Source organism: Lissotriton vulgaris, chromosome 10, assembly GCF_964263255.1.
Source record: "Lissotriton vulgaris chromosome 10, aLisVul1.2, whole genome shotgun sequence".
NCBI lineage: Eukaryota > Metazoa > Chordata > Amphibia > Caudata > Salamandridae > Lissotriton > Lissotriton vulgaris.
In genome coordinates this window covers 43,629,759-43,657,109 of record NC_141698.1, presented here as the reverse complement: position 1 = coordinate 43,657,109, position 27,351 = coordinate 43,629,759, and the positions used below count along the sequence as shown (strand labels likewise).

General features: G+C 41.3%; 1 protein-coding gene across 1 annotated transcript in view; it reads right to left on the bottom strand.

Annotated features, from left to right (window-relative positions):
• LOC147684521 (extracellular calcium-sensing receptor-like) overlaps nt 1–27,351 on the bottom strand; it is a 109,366-nt gene that overhangs the window by 30,210 nt on the left and 51,805 nt on the right. Inside the window, exons 3-5 of the mRNA XM_086939682.1 lie at nt 21,064–21,074; nt 15,793–16,038; nt 13,994–14,288 (exon numbers count right to left, since the gene is read on the bottom strand). Coding sequence (XP_086795808.1) covers nt 13,994–14,288; nt 15,793–16,038; nt 21,064–21,074 — 552 coding nt within the window. The remainder of the gene's footprint in view (nt 1–13,993; nt 14,289–15,792; nt 16,039–21,063; nt 21,075–27,351) is intronic.

The window sequence follows — 27,351 nt, the reverse complement described above, 5'->3', positions numbered from 1 at the left end:
AATTCGCAATTAAGGAATATTTTCCAATGCATTCCTATGGGCCAGGAGGCCCATAGGAATGATTTCCAAATAATTCTCAAATTGCGAATTCGCAAATTGCTAATCGCAATTTGAGATTTTTTGCAAGGGTGCAGGGGTGTCTCAAGGACACCCTGCTGCACCCCTGTAAATTACATGTGTGTGTGCATATGGCGCACATACATGCCCAATGGGCATGTATATGCGTCATATGCTACCCTCACAAATGCACAATTGTGCATATTTACAAGAAATCGCAAATTACCACCAACTACAAGTTGGTGGTAATTTGCGATTCCTTAACCAAAATTCGCTAGCCAAAAATGCTACATACATAGAATTTAAGGAATCGCAAAATTGCGATTCCCTAAAGCTATGGCAAAATAAGGAATCGCACAAGTTTGCAATTCCTTATTTTGGGAATGTTTCATACATCCCAAAACATGCAAAAAGGCCGTTTGCGATTCGCAAAGGCCGAAATTCTGCGAATTTCGGCCTTTGCGAATCACAAAAGGCTTCACACATATGGCCCTAAATGGTTTAAATAATCATGTTTGTGTAGACTGTTTAACCCAATTTGTAATTTTCTGACACTATCCTTTCATGATGAATATCATTTCATGTCTGGCACAATTAACAGAACAGGTGTTTGAAAATATGGGACATTCAGTGAATTGCAAGAGAATCTAGGAGCTAGCTTTCACCAGTTCTCAGAGAATAAAAATATAAGATATTATCAGCCTGATTCATCAAGCCGAAATCGGCTTGCAAAGGGCCAGATTCTGAGAATCTGGCCCTTTGCGAGCTCTATTTTTGCATTTGGGATTCATCATCCCAAATGCAAAAATCGGTAATAGCGATGTCGCAATTTTGCGAAGAATTACATTTAAGGAATCTCTATTTGAGATTCCTTCAATGTAATTCATCATCCATTAAAAAATTGTTAAATCGCAATTTTGGCCCGCTATTTACCGCGAGGTCAAACCTCGTGGTAAATAGCGAAAACTTAGAAAAATGCTTTTAAAAGCATTTTTCTAAGTTGCATGTTGCACACACACATGTCCTTTGGACATGTGTGTGCGCAACACCTGTTTCAATTTTCATTTAAGGGGTGCTACAGGGTGTCCTTTGGACACCCCTGGCACCCTTTAAATCGCTATCTTATTTGCGATTAGCTAATTGAATGGGGAGTTATTCCTTATTTGCGATTAGCAATTTGCTAATCGCAAATAAGGATTGTGTAGGAATCGCAAATCTTTTTGCGAATCCTACATGAATTCCGTTTTGCGAGTCTGTAATAGCGATTCCTTATGAATCGCTATTATAGACTCACAAAACGGGTCTATGATGAATCAGGCTGTTGGTCCTGAAAAAAAGATCTAGATGCTCGCACCTATTTCTAAATGAGTTTTTTATTGTTAGAAATTGGATTACTAAGTTGGGAATGGAGGTGGGTTGTATTCTTACCAACTTAGTTAGCACTACCTGGCTGAATCACAAAAAAAGTCTCAAATTAAGCTCTGCTTAACTACTACTAACTCTGATCCAAGCAGTAGGTAGTACACCAAAAATGTTTGTGGTACGTTTTAATTGTATCATGCAACAGTGAAGTTAAGAACATAACACAATAACACTCCCCAACAAGTTTATCCAACTCAAGACAAATGTAATAGGCAAAAATCTAGAAAATAATCCAAATCAGATGAGAGAAACAGGATATGTGCATAGTTACACTTCTGTGTCAAGAACTCCAAGAACTGGCCAAGCACCAGTCAGAGTTAATGTTCACCTGGATGCAAATTTCTGTGTCAAAAACTCCAAGAACTGGCCAAGCACCAGTTAGAGTTGATGTTCACCTTAATGCAATTTCATGGTGACCTCTGAGAAGTAGGGGTTTTACCTTGGGGCTTTATTACTTTTCTGTTTCTCATAATGTTTCAAGAAAGGCTATACAGGATGCTCAAACTAGCGCTAGCCCCTCAAAGTTGCCTTGGTCATTATTGAGTTCCCACTTACACCTTCAGTTTTGATCCCAAAAGCTTTTAGCAGGGCAAAGTAGGATTTTGCAGCCACTGAGTTTGCATCTCTATAGAATTAGAATTAGGGCAAGGTTTAAAGTTTGTCAGATGGTGTTTATTCCATTGGGATGGCGACGGTCAATACCTCCATCAATCCAATGACCCTCTTCCCATCAAATGTAGAGCCCTAAGTACAACTTTCTACATTGTCAGATGGTGTGGTCAGCCATCAGCAGAAATGGAGTTTGTTTTTGAAAAACAAAAATAATAACTTACACATCTTGGGAGTTTTCTCCAGAGTGTGCAATTCATGATTGTCTTTGTCCTGCCTCTTACCACCAGGTTTTTCCAGGTGGTAACGAATAGAAGAAAAAAGTCTTTGCACCATACACCCTAAATAGGGTTGGAAGTATAAAGGTATAGAGCCATTCCTCTGACCGCACCTACTCCAGCGAAGATGGCCAAGTAAGTATTTCATTAATGTTGCCAATCAGGGCTCATGTGACAGAATAAATGTGGTCTAAATGAGGCAAGCTGATTGAGGGTTTGAGGGCAGCGTATGCCTTTGCATTTGTGATGGAGTAACCTGCTAGCCAAACTCTAAATCAGACCTATAGTCACTTTGTTTGCTATTGTAGTTCTCCAGCCGGGCAATAGTGAACTCTCCAACTGGACAGTGCTCTAGGCGGCCATGTGCCTTAGCCACAATGGCTTGTTTAAGTCTTTTACTTTGCATCCAAACGTTTGAAGTGGGGTGAACCTGGAAACCCTTTGTGCCAATTGTGCACCCTCCTTCATGTAACCTCAGCACCTTGCCCCTGACCTCCAGAGGTTCAAATATATATATTTTTTTTTAATCCTCATTTGTGTGCATAGCTCCAATCTATCAAAACCAAGAGGAGAACCACCACAGAGCAATGAGCCGACTGGTCGTGTACTGTGCTAACTCAGCTTATAGCTGGTAGGGGAATTTATATGAGGAGAAGAGAGGCCAGTTCCCATCAGCACCATATACACTGACCAATCTTAAACCTGCTTTAGGCGGTACCTTAGTTGATAGTGCCCGAATTTTCGAGACCCCTATTAGTACCAAGACTGTTAGTCTTGTTAGCCAGGATAGGCAATGCGCACATTAATCATAGGACCTGGGGAAAAAAAAAAAAACCCAGGCGTAGTCACGACTATCCAAGCATGGCCCAGAACGCTCTGCTATTCGGATTTCCTACCCTGGCTAGATCGAGTTTGGAAATTTGAAGGAGTGATGTTCGCCATTCATGTACTGTAGGTGGTTGAACATCTTTCCAATGTCTACATATCTCCCTACGTGCCGCTAGAATGGAATAAAATATCAATTTGGTTGCTGCGTTGCAGGTTTTACTTTTCAGACCAAAGATAACAAGAGCGAGGTCTATAGAGACATGTTCACCCAAAGATTGTGATAGCTTATTCCTAATAGCTTCCCAATATTCCGATAGTTTTGGACATTCTAAAAACATATGTGTATCCGAGGCTGCAATTAACCCGCATCTAGGACATAGAACTGGACCTGTTAATGAGAACTTAGTTAACCTATGGGGAGAATAATATGCCCTATGTATGGTAAAAAGGTGGTTCCTACGAAGCCACGAAGGTTTAACTAAATCCCAAAGCAATGAACAAGAAGCAGTCCAAAGCTCTTCCACATCTAAGCCTGGCATTAGTTCTGCCCACAGTGTTGTCGGTAACTGAAAGTTGACATCTATTTCATATATTATTTTATTGTACCAACGCGAAATTTCTTTCTTTGCCACTGGGCTGTCTAATAGACAAGTTACCAAGTCGCTAAAACCGCCTATAGGCTGCTTGTTACTTCGCGTTGGCTGCTCTTTATATGACTGTGCCCAGCTGGAGATCTGGATATATTTAAATCTCGACAGACTTGGGCCTACTTTATTAATAAGATAGTCCCATGGGAGTAAAGACCCATCCATAAACAGGTCATCCCAACTATTGATACCAGCTTCTATTAGTGGATTATTAAGGGCATCTATTGTCCATAAGGGAGGAGCGGGTAGGTTCCATATCGGAGCCTTCGCTGAATAATAGCTAATCTTTATCGCTTGCCTAACTTTGTACCAAGTAGATACAATCCCTTTTAGTACTTTCAATTTTATCTTCTTAAAGAATTTGGGGTCACCAAACTTAAACAAAAAAACAACTTGATTAACTCCTTCGCATTCCAATAATATGGAAAAAAGAGGGCCCATCCCTGTAGATATAGGGGTTTTAAGCAACATACGCATGTGCGATAGCTGGAACGCCCATGCGTATATTTGAAGGTCTGGGCCAGCCAGCCCACCCTTCTCCCTACGACGCCTAATTTTTTTCCACGAAATTCTGGGACTTTTACTATTCCAAATAAAGCTGGTGATCGCGCTCTGTAGTTTGGAGATTAGTTTAGGATCAAAATAAAGTGGAATTGAATTAAACAGAAAAGAAACTTTCGGTAAGATACTCATCTTCACCAAATTAACCTTACCCAAAACAGAGAGCGGAAGATGAGACCAATCTCTCATAAGTTTCCGACACTCTGCAGCTACTTTGTTAAAGTTAAGAGAAACAATCGCGTTGATATCCTTAACTATGTTCACCCCCAGATAGCGAATTTGGTTTTTGGATGTACCATTGTTATCAGTTATGTTACTATTCCAGGACATTGACTCTGTCTTGAGGGCATTGATTTCATATCCTGACACTTTCCCAAATGTAAGGGCCTGTTCAATTATCTCTGGGTATGCTTCTTCATAACTTGTAGAAAAAATCATAATATCATCTGCATAAAGTGCCACCTTCTTATTCCAGCCACCATAAATAAAAGGTTTAATGAGTATATTGTCTCTGAGAGTCTGAGCAAATGGTTCTATATATACATCAAAGAGAAGGGGAGACAAGGGACAACCCTGTCTGGTTCCTCTCATGACCTTGAAGGGCTCTGTCAAGCCTCCATTAATCAACAGTGAAGCAGATGGACTACGATATAGAAGATTTATCGTCCTCCGAAATCTATCCCCCACGTTGAACCTCCTCAAGGCCTCCGACAGGTACAACCAATTCACCCTGTCGAAGGCCTTGGTGGCATCCAAAGTGAGGACAACCAGAGGAATTTCCTCCTCTATAGCAATATCCATTGAACCAATCAATTCATACGTAAGCTCACAAAGCTGTCTCCCTTTTATAAACCCCTTTTGGTTCGGAGCTATGATATCAGGAGCTACCCGACCCAACCGATTAGCTAATATAGATGTAAAAATGTTATAATCGGCGTTTAGTATAGAAATGGGCCTGTATGAACCACAGTCTGAGGCGGGTTTACCAGGCTTAAGGATGAGGGTTATAGAGGTATTATTCCATGACTCCGGTGGTAACTCGCCATCTCTAAGAATTTGGTTAAACAGAGTGACCAGGACTGGTGATACCTCTGAGATAAGTTTTTTGTAAATTTCACAAGGCATACCATCAGTGCCTACAGCCTTTCCACTCTTTGCTTTCTTTATGGCCTCCTCTACCTCCGTTATGGTTATTTCCCCGTCCAAAGAACAGGACTGTTCTGTTGTTAACGACGAAAGAGATATACCCTCGAGCCAATTCATTATGTCATTCTGATTAGGCTTAAGGTCATCCTGATATATAGATTGAAAAAAATTTCTGAAAGCTGCTCTGATTTCCTCATCCCTGGAAACAGTGCCCCCCGCAGATGTGACTGAAGATATGTTGTTACGGACCCGATCAGATTTTGTTTTCCAGGCAAGTAATTTCCCTGCCCCCTCCCCATATTGGAAATGCGAGAGTTTACTTGCCTCCCATCTCTGTATGACCCGTTTCTCCAGAACTGCTGACAATGAAAGTTTCAGCCTATCCAATTCTGCGTGCTTGCGGCAAGGATGTGATTATCTATAGGAGCAGTGTTGTCTATATCGTTCTGTACTGTCAAAATGTTACTTTCAATGGAGGTAATTTCGTCTGTATACTGTCTACTACGATAGGCTACTTTATTTTTAATGAGACCTCTTAATGTACACTTAAACGCGTCCCAAATTATTCCTATTGAGGCTGTATCTTTATTAGTACTAAAGAAGTATCTTGTTTCTGATTGTAAAAATTCAATATCCTCTATTGAAGAGAGTAGAAATCTGTCAAAGGACCATATTTTAGTAAGAGGTATCGTAGCCAGTTTTAGTTCTAACTCAACTGCAGAATGATCAGAGAGATGCATTGGAGTGTATTGTATTGAAGTAATGTCTTCAGCTAGAGCTCTACTAGTGAGAATGAAGTCAATTCTGGATCTATGTCTGTATTTCCAGTTCCTAAATGAGAATTCTTGCCTTTGACCCTCTCTGAAGCGCCAGATGTCAATATAGTCGTATTGGTTCATTAAACCTAGCAGACAATTTCTGGATTTAGAAATGATTTTCTGCCTACTATTAGGGGATTTATCCAAAAGTGGATTCAAAGTTATGTTGAAATCCCCCGCTATAATCACCGGGTCTGGGAAACTAAGCAAATGGCTAAAAAGGGTTTCCAATATTGAGGGGTCGTCGATATTTGGGTAATAATATCCCACAAGTGTTAACTTGGTGTCTCCTAGTTCTATTGCTGCGATAGCCCATCTCCCTCCAGTGTCTACTTTCTGCTGTTTTATCTTAAATGCGACGGATTTTTTGAAAAAAATCGAGACCCCCCATGTATTAGAACCTTGTGTTGTTGAAATCGATGATTCTATCCATCTATTCCTTCGAACCAACTCGAGTATCTCACTTTCAATTAAGTGAGTCTCCTGGAGGATAATGATTCCCGCATCGATATCTCAAAGATATTGCATGATTTTGTTAGCACGAGGTTTGGTGCGGAGACCATTAACATTCCAGGATAATATTTTGAGTTTACTCATTAAGTTGTGAATCAAAGTTATTCATTAGAACTGACAGTAAGAAGAAGAGATTGGACAATTCAAGCAGATTATTACTATTTGGCTTAAGATGAAAAGAAAACATAGCATTCAAAAACTTATTTACACAAAAAGATTGGAGCTCATTTTTAGAAGTGTGGTTGTGCCCCCTACCCCCCCATACCCTCCCCTCCTCCCTACCCCACCCTGGGAAAACCCCGTACTCACCAACCGGAAAATTTCCGGAAGTAAGTGCCCCTAGCTCTTCCCCATCTCGCCACCACGTGCCTTTAATATATATAGTGTGACTCGCCGTTACATTTTATGTTTATCTTAAATGCGAGTATAGTAGTGTATTTTTTTTTCCACTCCCTAATTTTACCCCTTTTATTCCCTGTTTTTTTTTTGTATTTTTTTTTTTTTTTACTTTACTCTTTGTGATCTTCTTTTATTACCCTTTCCCTCTTCCACAAGACTTCGCTTCATAGATTCATATCTACATTTACTCATGGTAAGGTGGGGTTTGTCATCATTTTCCTAATCAATGTATTTTAGCCTTATAGGCATTAGGTATTTGGGTTTTCAGGCGTGTGGGGGTTCTGAGATTTAAGAGTTATTAACGTTCTTTTAGTTCGTTTGACTGTTTCAACACATCTTAGTATCACTCCCTTTGTTTCCTACTGCCAAAGGATAATAAAAGATCATCTGCAGCCTGCACTGATCTAATGTTATGCATTTTGTTATCTAGCATAATTTTAAGGGATGCAGGGAAACCCATCTGTACTGTAGCGCCTAATTTACGAAAAGCATCCATCCTCTGGCCCAGCTCCCATTGTTTGTCCAAGGTGAAGCGGGACAAATCTGAGCGAATCTGAAAGTTATAGCCTTTATATGTTTGCGACTTAAGCTTAAGTGCCTGGTTCAAAATATGTTCCTTCAATGAGTAGGTGTGAAAGTTTACGAGGATTTTCCTAGGCTTTGTCCGCTGGCGGTTACGTCTGAAGGGATCCCGATGTATGCGTTGAATGTCCGCTGCTAGCTCCTCAATGGATTGAGAAAGATTTAAAGTTTCTTTTAGTAGAATGATTATGTAACTCTTAATATCCGAACCTTCGCTCCCCTCAGGAACATTCAGGATGCGTATGTTACTACGCCTCGCGTTGTTTTCTAAAAATCTCCATTCTTTCTGAGAGGGCTTGATCTTCTTTCCTTAATTTTGCGATATCTTCCGTGGTGCCCTCGGCTCTCATCGATATTTGGCCCACTGTCTCCTCCAAAGCTTGAGTTCTCAACGTCAGATTGCCTAATCTCTCATCAAGAGACTCGCAAAAGCTCCTTATATCTCTCTGATTAGAGGCTGACTCAGCAAAGCCTTGTTTAATCTCTGCTGATAGTGCCGCAAACATTGTTTGTACTGAGGCTACGGATATAGTTTCTACAGATGATCCGACTGCATCACTTAATTCTTGAGGTGTTTTCAAAGGAGTATCAGAGAATATCCCAGCCTCAAAATTATCTTCAATATTAATAATGTTAATAATAGGGATCGTTACTGCCATCTGCTGGAGGAATGGGTAATAGCGTTTCATCCACTGCCTTTAACATTTCAGAGTTTATTGTAGCTTGGTCCGCTGTATTTTTAAGTACTGAACTCTCTACCTCAACCTCATTAAGTGGACACTCCTCTAATTGTAATGTATGAGACAAGTCAATAGTAGCAGTTTGATTATCTACTAGGTTGGCTAAGGTCTCGGAGGGCAAAACTTGCCCTTTGGTTTCCATGGTCTCTGAACCGAATTTGGAAATATTGCTGCTAGATTGGGATTGATCTTTTCCAAGGTTCAAGATTTGAGGGACCACCTTAAAATATGAGCGCAGAGATGGGGTAATTCTGGAAATGGGAGCAGTAGGGGGTTTCGCTTTGGAGCGTTTCCTTCCCCTTTTTGCTTTAACCTCAGTCGAAAGATAAGAGGATGTTTCCTGATCTGAGTGTGATTTTGCGCCGGATTGTGGGCTTTCTCCTAACTCAGAAACCTTCCTATCAGCCTCTTCTTCAATATCTTGCAACGCGCTTTTTACTTTCTTTTTACGGGATACGCTGGCCCCCACTAAACCCTTTACTACGCTCTTACCTCTTAACTTCCTAGCAGACTCTGCAGCACTCATGTGTGCCAAAGTTAAGCTTGGGGACGTGCAATAAGTTCTACTGTTTATCACCTCATTAACGCTGTTTTCACTTACTATAGAGATTGCAGAAAATTCGGTGGACCCGCCCTTTGGTGTAGCACTTGTGTACGAGAAGACAAAACCGCCGTCTGATTCAGTGCCCGGTGAAACGCTAACTCCAAATGTCAGCTTACTGATGTGAGAAGCTCCGTTAGCTCAGTTTGCGCTGGCAGCCCCGAGAAGACATTGAATCCGTCTCACTCTGCGGAGCTCCAGGGCGGCTTGTTTCCACCGTTGCAGCGCAGGTGAGAACTCAGCACACGAAGGGCGTTCACTTCCTCGTTTGCCTCGTTCGTCTCCGCCGCCGCAGCTGATTGAACTGCAGAGTCTGCTGCGTCCTCCCTCCTGAGCGCTGCTCCTTACGCTCGGAACCCGGCACATCGAGGTAGGAGGTAGGAGCGAGATTATTTTTTTTTTTTCCCGAAGTTGAAGAATTAAGTCAGCAAAAAGGTGCTCAATAGTCTCATATTACTTAACAATGTAAGCGAGTCGAGTTTGCACAGCTACCGGCCAGGCATCTATGGGGCGAGACGGAGCGGAGCACTGCTGCAGTCAGCCGACTGCCGCCATGTTTTCCCCAGAGGTTCAAATATTTACTAGGACTGAAAAAGGTCCTTATGATGTTCCTCTCCTCTCCTGATGCCCTAGGGTCTGTAGGATATGCCTCTAGGTATCAGGGGGCATATTTACAAGCCCCTGTCACCACCACAACGTCACTTTTCAAGACGTTGTGGTGGCTATAGGGTCTTCGCCTTATTTACAAGGCAGGGTACGCCACTTAACATGGCTTAATGCTGCTTTGTAAATAAGGCACCCTTTTCCGTTATACTTAGCGTGAAAGTAAAGGGCAATGGGTGTTGTGGGGGGTGTAAATATGGAGTGGCGCCACAATTAGGACCAGGGAAAACCTGGTCTTACCCTGGTGCAATGAGGAGAACTGCTTTATTATTTGTGCTGTTTTCATCTGTGCTGCGTTGTGGAAACAGCAAAGCGCCATTGGTTAATTATGTGCAGGAAGGTGTTCCTTCCTGCACATAAACAATCATTGAAAAAATTATGTTTTGGGACACCTTCCTTCACATAAACAATCTTTCCCAGCAACACAGACACCCTTGCACTATGGTGCAAGTGTGCCTGCATTGGCACCAGGCAGCTAAAGTTAGCGCCAGTGCAGGGGGAAATGCGGGGCTGCGCAATATTGTTGTAAATATGGTGCAGCCCTGTATTTCAAAGGTGGGGGAGCAGGACGTTAAGCCAAGGAGGCCAAAGCAGTGCTCCGACACTTCTATTTTAAAAATGCCCCTATATCAATCTCTCTCGATTGGGAGCTCTTGACAAGTACACTCACATTGGTCAGGGCCATGCTGCAAAACTGTCCTCCAGCAACAAAAAGGTCCCCACACGGGTCCAAAACCAGCCCCTACCCTGTCGGCCCACTGGGGGAAATGCCTGGTGCCCACTGCAGCCAGTCTGGCCCTAAAATTGGTCACCTAGATCTTCTTCAGGGCAATTAGCGCTTATTCCTTTTGTGTCCCTTCAACAGCAACTGGGGGCACTCATTAGATGCCCCTTAGTGAGAAGTTCATTTTAGTCCTTGAGTGCCAGCAGTAGTAATAAACCCTTCAGATGTGTTTATCTAGCACTCACAAGACTCATCTTCATCTGTGATATGTTCTTCAAAGTTCAGGAAAGTTCTGTGGAGATGATGGTGAGGTTTAATTATCATCTTGTGCACTAGGAAGTGACTGGAGAATTCCATGCACCCAATCCTGTTGACTTTCTTCCAAATCCAACTAATTCTATGCAGCACTTTCGCAGCCCACTAAGACTTTTATTCGAGATGGCCATGATCTTCTTCATCTTACAGCAACCATTTTATCTTTGAGGCTCATGCCAATTGCAGTAATCTACCCTCTCTTTGTGCGGAAACAAATTCTCCTTCCTGCTATGGGCACAGATGTATGTGCCATATGGCTCTGGGAATTAATGCGTTCAGTTAACTAGATCTTCCATTTGAGAATCACACTAAAAAGGATGGGGTTTTGTGCCAGTCTTTTCTGATGTCATCTGTTCCTTAACCCTCCCAATTGACTTGTCCATGCTCATTGGTACATAATTTCATGACTTCAGCCTTCCTGCTCCCATAGGCACCTAGATTGCCCCCCAGGAATGCAGTCATTCATCTATAATCTCAGATTCTAATTAATGTCACTAGAAAGTGGCAGCTAGCCAAACTGGCCAGTTTGCTCTCATAATGCACTCAGTATACTTTTTGAAAGTTAATTTTCTAAAACACTCCAGATATTTTTAATACAAAGTGAAAAAGAGCATTACATTACTTATCTGCAGTTCTCCTAAAATGAGTTATGAGAATTTATCTTATTCGCAATCAGAGCTGTTCATGAGAAAGGGTAATATAGCCTACACAGTGACAATGTTTTGGCAACATTTCACCGTGGGAATATACTTCCCTTTGATATATTTATCATGTCTGACTTTCATAAACAAAGCAATCATCAAAGTGAGCATAAAGGATGATGCTAGGATGTCAAATGTACAAAAAAAGGGTTTTTGCATGACAACGCCATGTGCTGCTAAAGTGGTTTAATATTGCAGCCCAGCCAGAACATGATGGCGTTTTCTGGAGCTATACATTTTAGAAATATGTGAGTAGTGTCTATAAGAGTGCAGCCCACTCAAGTAATTAATATCCACACCACATATTCTTTTTTTGTGAACTGAACATAGTATTGCTGGAAAATTAAATACGCCAGATGTGACCAGTTCAATACATGCTTAAGGACAGAGCCGAGGCACTATCGTATCGAATGGCTGTCACAATGTGTGAGAGTAAAAATGAACAGTAATAAAGTCCATGGCAAAAATTGAGGAGACCTTGGAGAAAAGGATGAATTGCTACACTAACGTAAAATGTATTCAGAATTTAAATTAGTTTCTGCGTAGGTTGTTATCTGGCCTTTGAAATCTGTTATATATTATAGTAAGGCAATCAGCTGTGACATAATTGAAAAAGAATGTAAATGTTAAAGCTTTGTTGCATTCACTAACGACCACATCCATCATTGTTGCCGTTTGCGATTTCTTAATTGCGAAAATTAAGGAATCGCAATGAAGAAATCGCAAAAGGCTATGCATCAAGAAATAGCAATTGTTTTGCGATTTCTAAAAATTCCTTAATTGCGATTCACAATTAGCGAATCGCAATTAAGGAATCCCTTCCCATTAATTCCTATGGGCCAAGAGGCCCATAGGAATCAATGGGAAGTAATTCTCAATTTGCGATTCGCAATTTGCGAATCGCAAATTGAGAATGCAATTTCAAGGGTGCAGGGGGGGGTCAAAAGGACCCCCCCTGCACCCCTGAAATATAACTTTAATGCATTTTTCACACAAACATGTCCCAAGGGCATGTGTGTGTGTAAAATGAAACTTTCAAAAATGCACTTTAGTGCATTTTTGAAACTTTTCGCAAATTACCATGAAGGTCAACTTCATGGTAATTTACCTCTCCCTATTTGCGAATTCACAAATTTAAAATGTTCATGCATTGCATTTAAGAAATCTTAAATTGCGATTTCTTAAATGCAATCGCAATTTTAGAAATCGCAACATGATTGCGATTTCTAAAATTGCGAAAAACATGATGCATCTCAATTTTGTCAATTGCATTCGCAAACGGCCGAAAATTGCGATTCGCACCGTTTGCGAATGCAATTGACAATGATGCATGTGCCCGCTATATTTTCTTTATGTGTACTGCCGTTGCTATAACTTCAGGGAGGAAATAAATAAAAAATCAGCTGAAAATAAGTTGATTCATGACTGTATTGTGTGTTTGAGTCATTATTATATGTTCCTCCTCTCATATGTGCAGGTGTCCTTAATTCTCCCATGCTTTCCAAATGCTGGTCTATTTCTAAATGCTGCTCTTTACCACTCCTCTCCACAGCTTCAAGATATGGGCTTCCTGCTCATTTAGAAGCCTCATCCACAGTCCTTATTTTTCTCAGGGGCATTTACTAACGCACGTTATCCCTTCACTTATCTCTGGTATCTCTTCATAGTCTTTAACCCACTTTTCACAGCAGATGTCCTTTCTTCCAGATAGCTGATTACACTATCTTCTATGTTCTTTCTTTCTAAGCTCAAAACATTTGGGAAGTCATTACTGGTGGTCCATAATTGCTGGCGTGGCTGTTAATGAGTGTTACTGTTTTGGAGGGAATTCCAAGATCGGCAAGAAAAATCTGATTGACTATAAAGTTGAGTTAGATAGATAGACCTAACTACTGGATGCTACAAGGTGTTCCTGCAGCTATTGCTACAGAATAACAGCTATATATCTTCTACGAGTGTTTTCTGTAACTTTTCAGAATTTCCTTTCTAGCTGCACACACTCAAATTTTTAACGAAACCCAAGATGGTTTTTTTAGGATTTTTCTTTTTTTTATTCTCTGTTAATGTTCTTTTATTTTATGTTAAAAGCTCCGAATAACACTCAGTACATGATAAGAAACACGATTTATATCATATTCACCTTTTAAGAATAATTGTGTAACACAGAAAGACAAATGGAAAGATTAGCCATGTAGATGGCCTGTCATTTCAATAAATACTTTTCACAATCAGGATTATACATGAGAATCTGTACAAAACTTGCATATTTTGTTCTTTTCATTTGACTAAATCAGTGCAAGCCATGTAAGAAAAGATGCTTCATAGTTAACCCACGTGTGAGGGTTGATACTATACTAGGGATTTACAAATGGCACAGCCTGTGTTTTACCTGGGGGAACCTGCTGACCCCAAGGATTCTGGCCATGACCAGAGCTCCCGCTGAGACTGTGTCCCCAATGAAGGCTGCTGGATTGTGCCGCGACGCTTGACAACTGTAGTTGGGCACAGTTTTATTCTTGCCTGTCTGCATCCAAAGGGTGCCTTTAAGAGCTCTTGCATCCGAGAAACAGGAATCATACACCTGGAACCCTAGAGTGGTGTTGGGTAAGATTTCAGAGTTGTGGTTGATTTCTTCAGTGGCGAAGACCATGGCCAAAACGCTGGCATAGAACTCAGTCGAGAATCTGGAAATACAAGAGAAACACACCCAGTGACATTAGGTGGGTGAAACTGATGCTGCTGCCTTTAGAACATTAAGTGCCACCTACATTTGTACACAAGTTGATAAGCCATGGTTGGCTTTTAGAATCATGATACTATACAGCAGCCATTAAACCCCAATGAGTTGATACCAAACTTCCACGATCTGCGAAAGCTTGACTTTACATGCTTAGGACAAGCTTAGAAATGCCTTGAACCAGCAATGATAGTCTTTAGAAGCCTACAGAACTTTCCAATCAGCCCTCTTCATCCATTAGTTTACTGTAGAGCCATTTACATTTTGCTCCCACCCATCACAGCGTACAGCTAACCCTGGGCGTAGTGGGCATTGCGGGGCTACGCGGAGGTCCACGGAGTTGTGAACAAACTCTGTGGAACTCCGCTCCGCTCCATTACACCACAAGCCTCCACCCCCCTATATTAACAAGTAATTCTACATTACTTAAAAGTAAATCAAAACCTCTTACCTGTACTGCAGCATCCCCGGACTGCCCTCCTCCTCTTCCTCCCAGTCTGGGTAATCCTTGAGCAAACTGCGCATGGGCGCACGCCTGCGCAGTTTTCTCAAGGAATACTCAGATGGCAAGGAAGAGGAGGAGGGCAGCCCGGGGACGCCGCAGTACAGGTAAGTTGTTTTAATTTACTTTTAAGTAATGTAGAATTACTTGTTAATATAGGGGGGAGTGGAGGCGGGGGCTGGCCAACTCTGCTCCGCTGTGGAGTGTGCAGAGATTTACCTTTCCATGTTCTCCGCTGAAAGCGGAGGAAACAAATCTCCGCGGGCAGAGCTGAGGTCTCCGCCCGATATACCTGCAGCATGGATAATGGGTCAGCTTACGTCAGCAACCAGTTCTCTTTCTGTGTTATTGATGCCGTTATGATGAACCACGATGCCATCATTGGCACTTTAAATAGTGCACTTTAAAGACAGGGTTCCTGGGACAATTTTGTTTTCATATCTTTGTCATAACAATTTTTTTTTTAATTTGCAATGGCGTGGTGGCTTCCTACACACTTCCAGGTCACCGGATTATTTTGACATCCGTGCATCGAATGCATACTTCATTGCATAATGTTGCCCAAAACTATTGCAACCCACCGCACATGTCCGTGATCTGAATCTACAGTGGGGGCAATTCTCTGGCAACAGGACCCAAGAACTGAAGAATTACATTCAGTGGCCTTTCACTCATGCAGAATGACCCCATGCCAGAGGAAGGACATGACTGCTGACAGGACATTATTGGCGTTCACCACCTGAGACGTTACCTGCAGGGAACACGCCAAGAAACTATGGTTTATGCTCATCAAGGTAATTTGCAGTTCTTAAAGTCTGGTAACATAAAATAAGTATTCAAAAAATGAAAACTTTACAAGCAGTATTTAAATTTGGCAACTTCTAAAGTTTGCCCTGGTGCAATATTAGACCCAGACTAAAACACATGACATCAAAGGTGGTCCCCTTACTTTGTGCACTGCAGGGGCCCTGGCGGCTCAGTGAAGAGCAAAGCATTGGCGGGAAACACGGTCTCCACGTTAACGGAAACGAGTCCTCCAAAGACCACGTCTGCCTCCCTGGAGAAGGTCTCAATGCTGGTAGATGTCAGGTCACATGTCCTGGTGGGGGCTGATCCTGCCTGAACAGCAGAGGAGTCCACAAAGATGTGCATCAGCAGAAGCACTTGCTTGAAGGACATCTTCAGCTTCAAACTTCTTCAAATAAATAAGGAACAAGGCAGAGTTTCATTACAGAGAACATACATGATGGGAACTAGATCTCTCCTTAGGGTTTGCATACAGAAAAGTATTTTGGACTGTGGAACATAACAATATGCCCAACTAGCATGAAAATCTAAAAAAAATGTGTGATGAAAAGGAGAAAAAGACTGAGAGAAAATAGAGAGAAGAGAAGCAGAGGGAGGGAGAGAGAGAGAGAGAGAGAAAGAAATGTATGAGGGAGAACAAAAGGGGCTAATGTAAAAGAGAGATAGGGAAACAGAGAGGCAGGTAAAACAAATAGGGCCATATGAATCAAGCCTTTTTCCTGTTTGCAAACGGGCAGATTCTCAGAATCAGCCTGTTTGCGAATTGGAAAATGTATCATCCCAAAAGGCCATAGCAAAATAGAGAATTGCAAAATTTGCGATTCTCTATTTTGCGAATGCAATTAAGGAATTGCAAATTGCGGCTCCTTAAATGCAATTCTGGAAGCACCAGAAATTTGCCAGTTTGCATTAAGGAATTGCAAATTACCACCAACTTCAAGTTGGTGGTAATTTGATATTTTCTTTAAAAAAGTCATTTTTGAATTTTTTTAAAGTGCCATATGTTGCACATACATGTCCTCAGGACATGTATCTGCACAAAATGTGCACACATACATATTTCAGGGGTGCAACTGGGTGTCCTTTAGGCACCCTTGCAAACCCTGAGATTGCATTCTCAATTTCCGATTCTCTAAATGGAAATCGCATTTTGAGAATTGCAAATTCTTTTTTGATACATATGGCCCATAGAGCGATAGAGCAAGAGAAAAAAGGGATCCTCGGCAAATGCAGGCTGGGAGTCAGCTACAAAAAAGAGTGTGTGTCACCTCATGCGAGAGTCAGAGCCTAAAATACAAGACTCCAAAGAAGGACTATATTGGACACCTGTGAAGGAATCCATGGTATGTGATGTTCCACCAGTTCTTTGCTATGGAAAGCGAGGGCCTGATTTTAAGTTCTATTGGAACGAGCAAGCTTGCAGGCACGGCCCGTGCCGGGCGTTATACTGGGGCGGTGACGTCAGGGAGGGGAGGGTCAGGGTGGCGGGTTGTAAAATGCGGGATATGGACCATTAGAGGTAAGTACCGAAAAAAAAAAATTGGCGATGCAGCGTGGCCAACAAAATTCGTTTTATTTATTTTTTGGGGTATTTACCTCTAATGGTCCATATCCCGCATTTTACAACCCCCCACCCTGACCCTCCCCTGCCTGACGTCACCGCCCCAGTATAACGCCCGGCACGGACCGTGCCTGCAAGCTTGTCTTGAACAGGAAAATGGGTAAAACCACTTTTCCCTTTTTAAGGAAAGTGAGTATTCCTGGGCTGCTATAACATGTACATTTTGCAATGTCACAAGCCTAGAGCTGTATGTACATTAGAAAAGTCCTCTCTGACTCCTCCCCATGGGTTGATGTATTTTAACACCCAACATTGGTGAAACATGAACACCCCAAGGAGATCCGAGCATTCACCCATTGGTGGAAGTGTAGGCAGAAGGATTTCTCCATGGTAAAAAAAAAAATTACAAACAAAAGAAAAAATACGATAGATATATCAGTGCATTTCCTTTTGATTAGCAGATTTTCCATTCTCAGACATAGAAATCTGTGTCTAATTTGCAGACTATTTCAGGAATTTGCCTGCAAACTCGAGACTCAATTCTGTCCTTGACGTGAGACTGGATACCTGCAAATTTAGACTTTATTTAAGATTCAGACCCCGAGTATTTTAATATCTTAAATTAATGAAGTCTGCTACCATGCACCGGCTTAGGCAGTCTGCTCTAGAAAGAAAATCATGTTTGCTCTACAGCTGCCATAGCTAACATTTCCTGAAATGTATGCAAATGTGCAAAGGTTTTACAGCTCACTAGCTGTAAAAGCTTTGCACATTTTGGTAAACTTCAGTAATGGAATGCAAGAGACAAGCAGCTGTTTACTCTACTTGTACCTAAACAAATGTGCTTAGGAATAATGTTTTTTCTAGAAGGTTGCGAGGCTTGCTTTAAAAAGTGTAAAACTGATAAGGAATATGTTTGCGAACATACTACAAAGTTCACATTTTTTTCTTATTAGTAATCTCACGAGAAAATGTATTAAATTATTAGATCTAGTCTATGTATACTATTCTTATATGCCTTAAATGGCCAGCCTGAATCAGAGCTATGGCATTTATCAGGAAGTCCTCCCCATTTCTGGCTGGTTTACCTTAGCCTTTCACAGTTAATCTCCATGGTCTCAGAGCAAAGCTGCTGGGCTTCAAAGCAAAACAATCGATGGACTCAGGAAAAGGGAGGGAAGTCTTGACTGCAGCCTCTCTGACTCCTGCCCATCTAATAACACACACAACACCATGTTAGTTTGGGTAGGGGAGCCTTCAATGCTACATTTGCTTTCATCCTTGTGGGGGTAATGGACCAGCCCTGAAAGCTGTTTAGGTAAGTAGGGAGGTCAGCAGAAGGAAAGAAGGAAAACACTTTCATAGAAAGCATATGCTTGAACAGGGAGTCAGTGATTTTGCAAAAAAAAGGAAGTTATAATAAAAAATGCAGGAGTGGGTAGCCTAATAGAGGAGGTTACGAAATTCTGGGCTACCCTAATTGTATCTGAAGATTTCAGAATGAAAGCTCTCATGTTAATTTGAGAACTGTGAAAGTCCCTCCTGTCTGGAGCAGACTTTACATGTTCTCAATGTACTTGATTATGCAACATGGACAAATGCAAATGGAACTACAACGCGAGGTGTATATTTGCAAGTTGGAAAGTTATCTAGTATTGAGTCTGTTTTTGAGGACATTTGAACATGCAGTGACTTCAGGGTTATTGCAAGACTCATAATCACCTGTGTGATCCTCCTCACAGCACTTGTGATGTCAAGATTCGCCCTTTCACTGACAATGACAATGAACAATATCAAGGGGTTCAGATAAAACAAATCTTGTAAATTGGTGAGGAATCCCTAAAATTAGAAAAGGACAAGTAAACTCATATTGAACAAAGCAGTACCAAAGCTGCCAAGAACACTATTTTTACGTTTCGGTGACTTTTTGTTGTGCATTATATTTGTAGGAAGGCGGGTATTCACTAAAAGTGAGAACCCTTGTGGTTCCTCAGGGACATGTTTCCTGGCTTGATGCCAATCACAACAGGTCAATATGGCAAATGCAATAATATACTGAAAAATGACAAATGCTTCCCATGAATGCTGCTTTACATGAAACTGGAATATTAGAAGCAGTTCAGTTGTAAAAGAGAAGTTGTTGAAACTGTTGTTGACTATTTTTAAAATAGAATTCACGAGCAATATATATATATATATATATATAATATATATATATATATATATATATATATATATAATATATATATATATATATATATATATATATATATATATATATATATATATATATATATATATATATATATATATATATATATATATATATATATATATTGTGTCTGATTACTGGAAAGGTTCAGGACAAAAAGCCTCAGAGTCTGCCATTTTCCAGACCAAAGAGAATTTTGCTTCAGGGACATTTATTACAAAAATATTGCATCAATGGTATTCTTCAAAACCATTAGTAGATATTACACTCATATAAAATTAACTGGGGTCACGTGGAAATTGTATTGTTTCAGTGAATCCAAAAACGTTATGTAATGATTTTATTCCAGGATTGATTATTTTTATTATGAAGGGATACAAAAAGTAAAAAAACTCAGACATTTATTAGACTGTTTTTCAACTTTACACTAAGGTTGATAGAATAATTGATAGTTCTCTGTAGGTTACACTGGATTAGGTATGGATAGGTAAAGGAGAATTGTCTGAGAGAGAATGAGGGATGTAACGTCAATCTATAAGTGGTTTAGCATGGGTGACAAGATTGGACACATGGCCCCATTTTTGTGTCATATGTACATAGTACAGAAGGTGTCATTTAAATCTAACCACCCAAATCTGTCAATGACCCAATTGCGAACTTTCTACATGGACCCCTTTTGGCTTCGATAGCCCAGATGACAAGAGGGTTTCAAAAGCATTCACAAAAAACTATTAAAAATACATGCTAAAAAACGTGATCAACATTGGTAGGACTTACCTACTTCTATTGCCAAATTGGAGGAGTGACAAAGGAAGAAACCATGGAAGATATACATGAACATATGCACATATGTAAAGTAGACATTTATGTGGGAACTCTGTCAGCTAGAAAGAAGGAATTTCTCCTAAATTGATTGCTGAGAAGCCCTCTATGTGCACCTAGAAGCACACCAAGGCCTGCAATGATTATGGAAGCAAGAACAAAATGTCTTATAGCAAAATTGACACACTTCAGTGCACATTTATAAAAATGTACCTATACAGTTGAGATTATTTGGAATATAAACATCTCCATGAAAATACAGAATTAGACTAAAAGAACAACCAATTGGATAGAACTGTCAAATCACTTGACTCGTCAATGGTGCATTTGGGTGAATCCCAATAGAAAAGGGACATGTTATTTAAGCCCTGCCGGGCCAGGATCATGGAACTGACACTTAATTGTCTCTATTTGTGAGAAAGAAAAACACAATTGTGTGTGTATGTAATGGGTGCGGTAGAGGACTGGTGCACATATTATGTGGATTTAGTGATAAGAATTAAAGCCACTGTAGATGAAAGCATAAACAGGGTAATTATTCTGTAGAAAATTGCATAAATGCTACGCTTTTAATGATTTCACCCACAAAAGAAAATATTGAATGCATTTATAATAAATTATGATGAAACCTCATCAAATCTTAATTCACTGTTTTTTTATATACTATGAATGTTAATACCCATGAAATATGACTTTCTATGTAGGCGAAATTCCAAATAATACTCTTTGCTGTTGTGATTGCAAATACAGGTCCAATTTATCAGCTTAAGCACATCAAGTTACAGTCAAAAATAAAATCAAAACCAGCATTAGCTTACCTGGTATTCATCTGAAAATGGACAGAAATGAAAAATTTGAGACGCTTTGACCCGTCACTAGCGCAATGGCGATTAAAGATATTCTTAGCATTTGCTGGTGTTTTACTTTTCCATTACTTGAATTCCCAGTCACTATTAATGTTTTTAAGATAATCCAAGTGGACAATTATAGGTAAGGTACTTAAGTGTCTGGTTTATCCTATGGCAGTTTTTACTCTACCTTTTAGGGTAGTGGATGACATTATGTCCCCCACACTGATAGACAAAAAAACATGTTATATTTAGAGAACACCCCTTGCCCAGCAGTAATCTCTGTATCTTCAGAGAAGCAGCAATCATGTTGAATCCACTGAAGGCATCAACCGTCTTGCTGACCGCTGGCATCGGTTTTTGAAGGCCGTCCACCAAATGTTATTTGAAAGCAAATATCCAAAGCGGGGGCTGTTTTTTTAAACAAATAATTAATGACCCCCACATCCAAAAAATATCTATTATTAGCTTTTTATCAATGGAGCTATTGAGGGCACTGCCCAGGGAAGGCTAGCGGTCTGCCTGACTTTAATGAGGGCGGGGGCAGATTGAGAGTGCCACATACAGGGTACTGGATCTCATTCGTGATCGAGTATCATGACAAGCTAACGCGGATTTTGGTTACCGGTTGAGCAACGTGGATGGACCATGGAGTGAAGTTAGCCTCCCGTTTTGGAGCGAGTTTCCCAGCCTCAACCCCTGTGTTGGATACGTGTGCATAGATTTGTTCACGCCCCGGACGTACAAGTGGGCACGGCGGCTTGGCCCGTTAAGTGTTCGGGTGCTGTGGCCCAGTGGAGTACTCCCCCCTGGGTGACCATTAGATTGACCTGCGCTAGTTTTCCTCCCCAGTACCCTTGTCCTGATGAAGCCATAAAGATTCAACTGGCGGAAACGCGACTGCGACTGCGTCAACATCATTGTGATTAGGAGTCCCCGTACAGTTTATTTGTGTTTGTTTAAATTCAGGCGCCTTATACAAAAGAGTGTTGTGAGAGAATTTGCATCTCAGGCGCAGTGAGGATCTCCCTTGTAGATATAAAACACTCGAAATTAGGAGTGTATATTTTGTGATAGGTCTTTTTTTTAGATCTGTCTGTGGGTACACCTTGTATATGTATTGTATATATTGTATTTGTGATTTGTGTATATTTCATTGTATTGTGTATAGTTGACTTTGCTCTCTATATATATTTGCTGTGCGCCATTTCTTCCTGTACATGTTTATATGTCCTCAGAAATTTGCGATTCATTCTTTACACATTAAGTTGTATAGAACAAGATAATTAATGTTTTCATGTTCTTAATTAAATGTCGAATTAATCCCTCAATGCTACTTTTTTCTACTTTTTCATCTTCTTGATGCTCCTTGTCTAGGTATGGGAGGGTAATATGGGCAGAACCCCTGTTATTTTTTCAGTAAAGCTAATTTCTAAAGCAGGCTCGAGTTTTAAGGGCCAGAATGATCAAATAGTTGCGTCGCCCTTCACCACGGAATAGGGCACAGGGGCGTCGCAACTACTATGTTAGATTTATCAAGCCCTGCGCGGCTCGATAAATCTAGAGCAACGCAGCGCAAATCACTGCATGGAGTAACTCGGCCCCACGCATCCACCCATGGATTTTGGTGCATTCCCAGTTTTACCAATAATGATAAAACCGTGAATGTGTTATAATGCAATCACTCCTCAGGTGTGGTGTAACGAAGAGAAATATCTTAATTCTCCCCATTTTGTCCTCTTTCTAAGAGTGCTTCAGAAGACGAAAATGCCTCAGGGGTTTGTTTTTGTGCAGAAAGCTGTCCCTTCGTGCTCACGAACAACAACCCTGCGTACAACTAAGGCACCCATGCACCAGGATGCAAGGTCCCTGTGTTGGCGGGAGGCATTGCATTGTGCACCAGTGCAAGGAAAAGCCAGGAATATGCTGTATAATGTTAAGTACGGCGCCTTCCTGCCCCCTCCCTATCTGTCAGTGTGGCAAGATGGCTTGCCGCGCTGCGGGATTTGTTGATAAATGTGCCCCTTAATACGTAAAGTATGACGCGGGATGAAACATTGCTGACTTCCCTCACTGAAGAATTGCATAGAAACGCACAAATGAGTTGTCATTTACTAGAACATTTACATGCATGGATTTTTCACATGTGCCTTGAAAGGCTTCGCAAAAGTGCATTTGGAAAAGCGAACTTATTTTTCCTGAAAGAGAATTGATTTTTCCCCCTTAGATAAACCTCTTCCACTGCATCACTCCTTTCTCAGTTCCTCAGTCCCTCCTTGGATGCAAATGCCCTCCATCCTCGCGAGGAATACCCTATCATATCGGTGGGAAAGAGCCTGGGAATGGTTTCTGCAGACTCACCTGCTTACAGGACTGTGAGTGTTCACCTATTTTGCAAACAATAACCAGCTGAGCCCGTCCACTTCCCATCCGGACACAGATTTGCTCCTGTGTAATATTACACTAATTTTGTGAACTGCAAACACACATTTGTTTTTGTAAATTCTGTCACGTGGGCACCTAAGTTGAACAGAGGTGTTCAAATGGCTTTGTATATCGGTTCCACCACATTTCAAAATGCATAGGGAGGCAGCGAATACCATTTCCTCTTACACGCATATACACAAATACATAAAAAAATATTCAATAACAAAACACAGCATGACGTACCATGATGCAAAATGACATAAAGTAACATAATAAATATAAACACAGTCACATACATTATGCAGCGCGAGCAAATGGCTGAAAGGAGATTTTCAAATAACTGGACTAATAAATAATGCGTTTGCGTATTCAGGAAGGCCAAATATTTAGGCCTTGTTATGCACGTAAAAAGATCGAATTCATCATATAAAATTACATTTGGAGAGATGTAAAAAAAATATACTGCTACACTCAAGATAAGTATATGAAAGAAACCTTTTTTGTTCATTTTCAGTTCACATTCTCCGATTGAATGTACTTTTTTAGAATATTGAAAGCGTACACTTCAAAACTCGTACCCAAAAACATTTTGGCAACGAAGAAAATATTAACTTAGTTGACTGATTAAAGAAAGTCTGGTCCAAAATATTGAATATTTGTATTTTTTCAAGTACAGTTTTAAATTTTTAGGATTTAAGATTTTAAATAAATGTTTAAATGTTTAATATTTCATGTTTAAGTTCAACATTTTTAGCAAACAAATACGGTCACATGTTTGCCTCCTGCTTCATAGCAGATTCCTTTTAATGGAAGCTGTTTTTAACATTTCTATCTACCAGAGACCTCGTTGGCTTTTGTTTTCAGAAAATAAATGCCAATGTAACAACATTTCAAAATGTTCTCCTTTTTTCTCCAAGTACACAAACTGAAAGATTTCTAAAAGTCTTGGGCGGAAGAACCCATCAATTCGAGACACAGGAATTTGGATGGTTTTAACTTACCCAATGTCACTCCTCTCAACTCTCTGTTCTTTAATGATTTAATTTTAATGGGATGGATCTCTGGTACAAAATACAATGCTGTTTACTGAAGATGCATGGAAGATTACTTGTGATGCCTTCACAAGACAGAGTCTGCTGACACTAGAGCTCTGCCAATGACATGCAGGGTCCTTTGTACCCTGCAATGGTCAGACTTTAGGGAGATGATGGAATAAAACATCTGATGCTGGTCTCTGAAGGTTTAATTTTTCCTCCCCTTGACTCTTCTGGGGGGATTGAAGTAATGACTGGGTACTGCCTACAGCAAATTGATGGGTTGAAGGTGGCAATCAAAGCCAATGTCTATTCCTGGCAGCTGCAATTTAGATGGCCAGCCTTGCCCTGACTTGCCCTGACATTTCCTTTCTGGATGGTCTCTGGAGGAGTAAGAGGGTAATAGATGGATCTTCATCACTACGCTACCGATCGTTACGTCACAGGCGGATTTTGTTGTTTCCAGTTAATATTTGGGGTGTTTCCCTGCAGCTTGTTTGTCTTTGAAGTCAATATTATGAAAAACATAAAATGATGCAAGGTGATTTTCAAAAACTTTTTAATACTTTTTACGTATTTAAATTCTTCTTATACCTCATTGCAGATTGATGGGCCTAGTATAAAATGTGGGTTATAAATACGGGAGCTCAGCTAAATATTAAGGGGGTGACTTACTAACAACTTGCACTGGGTTTCCAACATAAAAGTGACGCAAACCAGCACAAAATGTTTTTTTTTAATTATTTATTTTTCAGCACACAATGGTGGCTGGTGTGAGGGCAGAGTGGCGGGGCAGCAGGTAAGGGGCAACCTAGTAATGCAAGGTAGCTTAAATCACTACCTTTCACTAATTAGCATCAGGCAGGGGTTACATGGGTGTTCCCATGCAATCACTCACTCTTTTTGATTCTAAACCCTATCTACCAAAAAGGTAAGACAGGGATTTGCATTAAAAATACAATTTGTTTTAAACCAGACATTAAAAATATTTCATTTCTCTTTTCTGACTTAGCATGTGTGCAGCACTACATAGCACACGTACAGCATAGGAAAAGTTTTAGTTGTCCAGGCATAATACTTCACACTGGAAGGGAACACTCTTTGTACAAAACCTATGCAAGACTCTCACACACACCCTTGCACTATGGCACAAATGTGTGTGTGTGGCATCCAGCAGAGAGGGAGGAGAGTGCCACATCTATATAGGTATAGTGCTCTCCTGTTCTCTCCGTCGCACAACCTAGCACAGCATTTTTGGATGTTGCCCTGCATTGGGTGACAGTTTAGTAAACCTACCACAATTAATTTTAGAGGGAGTACTTGGTGTTCAAAATGCTTGCTGGCAAACTGGCTTTTCAGAGGACCAACCTCTTCTACTCAGTTCCACGCGATGACAGTGTTCAGTCAGGTCTCATACAGCAGAGCACAGATGCCATAATTTAAACATTGTGGCAAATAAAAGTGCCATTGGGTTGTTCACGTTATATATATTGATATCATTCTCCTGACCGTTGATTAAGTGGCATAGGCTAACCTCCTGCCCTAAGATTTTCAGGGAATTTTGAATCTCGCTGCTGAGTTTGGTATGTCCCTCTGCTAAGTGAAGAGAACAATTTATGACCTAAGCAGAGTTTCCAAATCTTTCATCGATATTCAGGCTCAATTGGAAAAACAATAAAAGCCAATGCATTTTACTGAACCTTCTACAATGACTCAAGAAACCCAAGGCGGACCCCAAGGACCTCAAGAATTTCCGGCCCATCTCCCTGCTCCCGTTCCCGGCGAAGGTCATTGAGAAAATCATCAACACGCAACTGACCTGCTACCTCGAGGATAAGTACATCCTAGACCCGTCCCAGTCCGGATTCCGAAGGAACCACAGCACTGAGACAGCCCTCATCTCCACCACAGACGACATCAGGCTCCAACTTGACAACGGCGAAACATCAGCCATCATCCTCCTGGATCTGTCAACCGCCTTCGACGCGGTCTGCCACCGCACACTAAAGTCTCGCCTTCAAGAAGCCGGAATCCAAGAGAAGGCCCTGGACTGGACCTCATCCTTTCTCTCCGGCAGAACCCAGAGTGTCCGCCTCCCACCCTTCCACTCCGAAAACAACAACATCATCTCTGGCGTACCCCAGGGCTCATACCTCAACCCGATGCTGTTCAAAGTCTACGTGGCCCCCCTCGCACAAGTCGCCCGCCAGCACAACCTCAACATCATCTCCTATGCCGACGAGACCCGGCTCATCCTCTCCCTCACCAAGGACCCGCACACTGCCAAAACCAACCTCCACCAGGGAATGAAGGCCGTCGCCGAATGGATGAGGAGCAGCCGACTGAAGCTAACTCGGACAAGACGAAGGTCCTCATCCTCAGTCGCACCCCCTCAGCCTGGGACAACTCCTGGTGGCCAACCACGCTGGGTACAGCACCAACACCCACCGACCACGCACGCAACCTAGGAATCATCCTCCACTCCTCCCTCTCCATGTCGAAACAGGTCAGCGCCGTCTCCTCCTCCTGCTACAACACCCTCCGCATGCTCCGCATGATCTACAAGTGGATACCTACCGACACAAGAAGAACGATGACACAGGCCCTCGTCAGCAGCAGGCTGGACTATGGCAACGCACTCTATGCAGGAATCATGGCCAAACACCTGCGACGACTGCAACGCATCCAAAACGCCTCTGCTTGACTGATCCTCAACGTCCCTCGCCCCAGCCACATCACCTCCTACCTGAGAGATCTACACTGGCTCCCCGTCGACAAGAGGATCACCTTCAAGCTA